The following is a 5,705-nucleotide window of genomic DNA, read 5'->3' as shown; positions in this document are numbered from 1 at the left end:
AGGAGACATACTGTTACAATAAGTGTCATGCATAAATGTATTCAGATGTTAAAAAATTAGTAAGAATACAGTATAGAACATGAAATTATTGGAAAGAGAACAATAGGAAGCAATCTGACCCCATTAGGAAAGCAGCATTATAAAAGAAAAACAAGATAAATTATGTTGGTCAGTATTCTAAGGGTGAATGTGCCCCCCTCCCCAAGATTAGAAGATGACTAAATCCAAAGTAACACCAATGTGACTCGATATGAAATGTGTAGGATTCTCCTCAGAAGTAATTCACACCAAATAATGACCGAAGAGGGTTTTCCTATGAGAAGTGAACAGAAAGGAGGAAGTAAAAGTGTAAATGATGCCTGTACAGAGGTCAGGACTGGAAATGGGGATTAGGCAATCAGAGTCAAGGCTCTGATTTAAGGGCCTCTTGAGAATTTGAAATTGAATGGAATGGGGACAAGACTGAGCTGCTGCCTTTAGGAGAGGAGTGGACTCAGAGGAACAGAGAAGAGGTGTGGTCACTGTGAGCAGAGGCTGCCAAGTAGTTGGCAGGATAAGAATGCCATGAAAATAAAGGTCCATGATGGACCCTCACATGTTTTTATTGGAATTACAGCACAACCAAAACATTTTAATATACAAGAAGTGATTTTAAAAGCTAAATTTGTAGATGAGACCATGTGTCAAGAGAATATTATAGTCCATTGGAGCAAGAGAAACAAGATGACCGAAAGGAAAGCCATAAGAATTATGCAAAAGTTAGATTTCTGTATATTACAAAGAAGACTTTAAGGAAAATGTTTAATAGCAAAAAGAAAGAAAAAGAACAAGGAGGAGGGGTGGGAAAGGAGGAGAAGGGAATTAAATTCCTGAGAGGATACTTAGAGAATTAGTATCTTTTTCATCCCAAAGTCAAGTGAGGTTCAAAAATACAATGAAATCAGGTAGATATTTTCTAAAACTTTTCTTGATAAAATGGTTTATACAAGCCTGGAATAACAAGTTATTGATGGAAAGGCTTCTAGGGTATCTTTAGAAACTAAAATGGAAATATAACTTTTCAAATATTTTTATGAACATTTATGTGTAAAACAACATTTTGGCAGTACAAATTTCATAAAAGATAATTATGAAAGTACAAAATTTGAGCTATGTTAAGAGAAGTAAGTATTTTTGAAGTCTACTTTTTGCCGTCAGTTTTATACAGTGCATTAAAACGTTATTTATGAACTCATGAGAAGTCTTATTTTAATGAAAGAAGATTGAATTTCTAGATTTTTTAAAAAAATAATTTTAAATTGTTTTTCAAAGTCTGAAGGTGATAAGGAACAATTAAAAAAACTTACTGAGTTAACAGAATCTCTGGAATTTACTTTGGATCAAGAAAAGAAGAAAAATGGTGAATTACAAAAAGAGCTAATTGGGTATGATTTTTATATGTCAAATCTTTTTTTTTTTTTTTTTTTGGTTTTGAGGATCGAACTAAAGACCTTCCGTTTTCCAGGCAACAGCACCACTGAGCTAAATCCCTGGCCCTTTGTATGTCAAATCTTATCAACCATTTATTAAATGATTTCACTAACTTTACTAAAGCTAAAACCAGCCTATGTCATTATTTAATAACATTAATATTAGTCGATTTATCTTATATTTTCTCTGTACCCCTTTTTTTATTTATAAAATCTTTCACAGTATTACACTTCTTTTGCATGGATATTCCCATGTGTACATGAGGTATACATGTTCTTAACCTTCCTTTGCTCTGTGTGTGTGTGTGTGTGTTCCCACATATATGCTCCATAAATAATGTACAGTCATCTCTTGATGTATTCACAGTATTGGGTCCAGGATCCCCTCAGATACCAAAATCCACGGATGCTCAAGTCTCTATTATATCATGGTGTAGTGTTTGCATAGAACCTACTCAACCCTCCCATATACTTCATATCATCTCTAGATTATTTACAATACCTAATATAATATGTGTTATATAAATCATTGTTATATCATTCAGGGAATAATGACAAAGAAAGAAAACATCAGCATGTGTTCATTGCAGATGCAGTTTTCTTTTCTGAGTATTTTCAGTCCATTTCTGGCTAAGCTACAGCTAGAAAGCAGTGACTGTATATATTCCTCATACACACAAAATGCGTGTATGACTTGCAAATGTGGATGTTTCTACCACCAGATGAAGAAAATGGAATGTTTTCCAGTGTCTTGAAGTCCCCCACAGGGCTGCTTTTCTATTTATTTGTCCACAACTTGAGTTTGTTACGATTCTCATCAATATTTTTCTCTCCTTTTGTCAACGTTGTGGTAGTGAAGGCTGACATTTCTTAAAACCTTTTAATCTACTTATTCTGATTTCCTTTCTCCTAAACTGCCTCTTTTCTTTTCCTCTCAAACTCAGTTTTCAAAGATCATACTTCCTCTGTCTGTTTTCTACTTTGAATGATCTCTTCGATGTTTTGTTTCCTTTTCTTTCACTTTTTGTCTGGGATTGAACTTAAGTCCTTGCACTTGTCGAACACATGCTCTACCACTGAGTTACACCTCTAGTCCACCTTCAGATTTTTGTGCACACTTTCTTTTCTTATTCACCGTGGTTAAAAGGTGCCAAAGTATATTTTTTTATCTTTTTAAGCATTCATATATAAATATATAAGTATATTTTTTCTCACCTTGGTTACTGGGCTTTAGCTAACAGTAAGTTCATTTTTATGTTAACATATCAAAGTGGATATTAATTATAAGAATCCTGTATATGGTTAGAGTGTTAGCTCTTTACCTGTCACACATATATCATAAACTTTATGCATATTGTTCATCTACAATTATAATTGCCTCAGAATGCTTTCAAAAATGTTAGGTGGAAACAATTGAAAGAGGATTATAATTTCTAGATTTGCTTCTTTTATGATTGAAAATAATATCTGTTTAAATAATACTTCATTTAAACTTCACTTTGTACATTCTTGCAGATTTAAGAAACTTTTAAAAATGACAAAAACAAAGTTAAATGAGCAGGAAAATGGAGACTTTCATGCAGATTTAAAATCCAATGAGTTGGATATCCCAATTAACATGCTAATACATAAGGTAATTTTTAATTAGTTTGGGGAACAAAAACTACTTAGTTTGGGGAATATAAATCTCTCAGTATGTTGAGCAGTGAAATGAAGGGTTTTTTGTGTGTTTTATAGTTTTGTTTTACTTTATAGACTTGCTATCACTGAAAAATGTAACAATTTTCTATTTAAAAAGCATACTGCTGTGTTAAGCCTTAGCTAATGATACAAAGCCAACCTAACACCATTACATGACCCAAAGTCATGTGTAATGTACCTTTAAATTTAGACATTTAAAGTATAGTTTGGTGGCTTTTAGTATATTCACCAAGTTAGCAATCATCAACACAGTTTTAGAACATTCTTCCTCCCTAAAGAGAAAATTCATAACCTTTAGTCATCATCTTCCCTGCTCAGCCTTTGAGAACCACTGATATACTTTGTAGAATTTCTTCTTCTGGACATTTTGTATCAAAGCCCTCAGGGGATATGTGCTCTAGCTTTTTGGACTGTCTTCATTTAGCATGTTTTCAAGATTTATTCATGTTGTAGCAGCTATCAGCACTTAATTTCCTCTTCTAAGTAATATCCTCTTATTTTTAATTCATCACTTGATGGGCTTTTGGAATAGTTTCCATTTCGACAATTATTAATGCTGCTATGAATATACTTGTACAAGGTTTTGTGTTTGCCTGTTTTCATTTCTCTTGGCTTTTGGAGTGGAATTGCTGAGTTGTGTGATAACTCTGTACTTAACCTTTGGAGAAACTAGCAGTGCTAGTCTGTTTTCTAGAGTTGTGGTGCCATTTCACATTCCACTAGCTTTACATGAGAGGTGCAGTTTCTTCATCCTTGCTACGCAGAGTCCTCCTTTTTGATGGAAAAAAGATTCCATTCTAGTGAAGTGATGTCTCATTGTGATTTTCACTTGCATTTTCCTGGTGACTAAAGGGATGGTGTTGAGCACATGTGTTTTTTGCAAGCTGACTGGCCATTCATACATCTTCATTAGACAAATGTTTATTTAAACTCCTCTTTTTAAATTGGGTTGTCTTTTTTGCTTTTAAATTATGAGTCCTTTATGCATCCTAGGCATAAATTCTTTATCAGATACATGATTTTCACATATTTTTTGTCCCTCAGTAGCTTACCTGTTCACTTTCTTGGTGTGGTGTCTTTTCAAACATATTTAATTTTTACAAAGTCTAGTTAATCAATTTTTTTCTTCTGATGTCATATCTGAAAAACTGTTCTCAAATCCAGTCAAGCACACTGGTTTTCTCAGCCTGCTTCCTAAATGTAGAACTTCCAACCTACAAAGTCCTCTTTTATGTTTACTGTTTTGTCTCTTGGTTCCTGCTGGTGAGTTCAAGATTGTTACTACATTTTCTTAACAGTTTTACAGTTTCTGTGAGTTTTATTGGATTCATGCCCTGTGAGAAGCTACTTTAACAAATCTTTTTGATAAGCTCTCCACCTTGGGCTCTCTGTCAAGCTGTACTAAGGTGATTCCATTAAGATTTGGGGCCCTTAAATCCTTCAAGGCATTTGAGGCCCAGCCTTAAATCTTTCTGAAGTCTTACCAAGGGTTTTGTAGTTGTAGTCTTGGCTTCATCTTTAGACCATGTGTTCCCAGCAGCACATGGATTTGATCTGATCCCAAAGGCCATTTATTTTAGCATTATTTGGCAGTGTTATATATAAATAATGCTTTGCAAAAATTTTAGCATTCTTTGACATGTTGAGAGCCTACAAATGAGAAGCAGATATTTGAACACAGTAAATCCTGGTTTTCAGCAAGTCTCTCTGTAGCTCATCTTTCAGCAGTTTTTCTTTCAGCAGCTATGTAGCGAGAGTCCTCTCTCTTTATGTATCAGTATCATTTCCCTCACTCGCCTCCAAGCCTTTCTTCTTGGCCTCTTTGAGGGACACCCATCTTTCACTAACAGTCCTTTTGGAGCACTTTGAGTTTGCTTTCTTTTCTAGGTCTTTTCTGCTTCCATTTATATCCAATCCAGAGGCATTCTGGAATATAATTCCAGTTAACATAAAACATTTGCAATTCAGGGAAAAGCTTATAAATAAAATCCATACTACCATAGTCATTAATTAAAGTCTTATTTTCAAAGTCTTATGTGGTAGCATTGGTTGTACTACTAAAAGATGACTCAGAGTCATTTTGAGAAGGGCAGAAATGAAACAAATCTAGAAAAATAGAGTCTAAGATCAAGTGCACCTGTTTTGTGACAAAGATAATGAATGTAAAGAATATATTTTTGTAGGCTGGGGATTTAGCTCAGTTGTGCTATCTGCCTTGCAAATGCAAGGTCCTGAGTTCAATCCCTTGTGACTCCTGCTGGTTTTAACTGTGTTGATTTTTTGAGTAATTCAAGGGAATATTTTCTAAGAATCTAGTATGGATTATGTTTTTTTTTTATTAATTTTATTGAGTTTATTGGTACATTTTAGGGATACAGTACAGTTACATACAGTTGTGCTCTGCCTTGCAAATGCAAGGTCCTGAGTTCAATCCCTTGTGACTCCTGCTGGTTTTAACTGTGTTGATTTTTTGAGTAATTCAAGGGAATATTTTCTAAGAATCTAGTATGGATTATGTTTTTTTTTTATTTTTAT

The 5,705-nt window shown here is 34.0% G+C and overlaps 1 protein-coding gene across 7 annotated transcripts in view; it reads left to right on the top strand.

The window, feature by feature from the left end:
- Nucleotides 1-5,705, top strand: part of LOC104854354 (ankyrin repeat domain-containing protein 26) — a 105,552-nt gene that overhangs the window by 84,296 nt on the left and 15,551 nt on the right. For 5 of the 7 annotated variants that reach the window (XM_010612847.3, XM_010612852.3, XM_010612849.3 and 2 more), the window contains 2 exons: nucleotides 1,312-1,424; nucleotides 2,985-3,102. The exons of 1 other annotated variant lie outside the window; for it this stretch is intronic. In XM_010612847.3, coding sequence (XP_010611149.1) covers nucleotides 1,312-1,424; nucleotides 2,985-3,102 — 231 coding nt within the window. The remainder of the gene's footprint in view (nucleotides 1-1,311; nucleotides 1,425-2,984; nucleotides 3,103-5,705) is intronic. One more of the 7 variants, XM_010612855.3, reaches the window with a different exon arrangement.

The sequence above is a fragment of the Fukomys damarensis genome, unplaced genomic scaffold (assembly GCF_012274545.1).
Source record: "Fukomys damarensis isolate Sample0158 unplaced genomic scaffold, DMR_v1.0_HiC HiC_scaffold_17, whole genome shotgun sequence".
In the NCBI taxonomy this organism is placed as follows: domain Eukaryota; kingdom Metazoa; phylum Chordata; class Mammalia; order Rodentia; family Bathyergidae; genus Fukomys; species Fukomys damarensis.
This window is presented reverse-complemented; position numbering and strand designations above follow the sequence as displayed.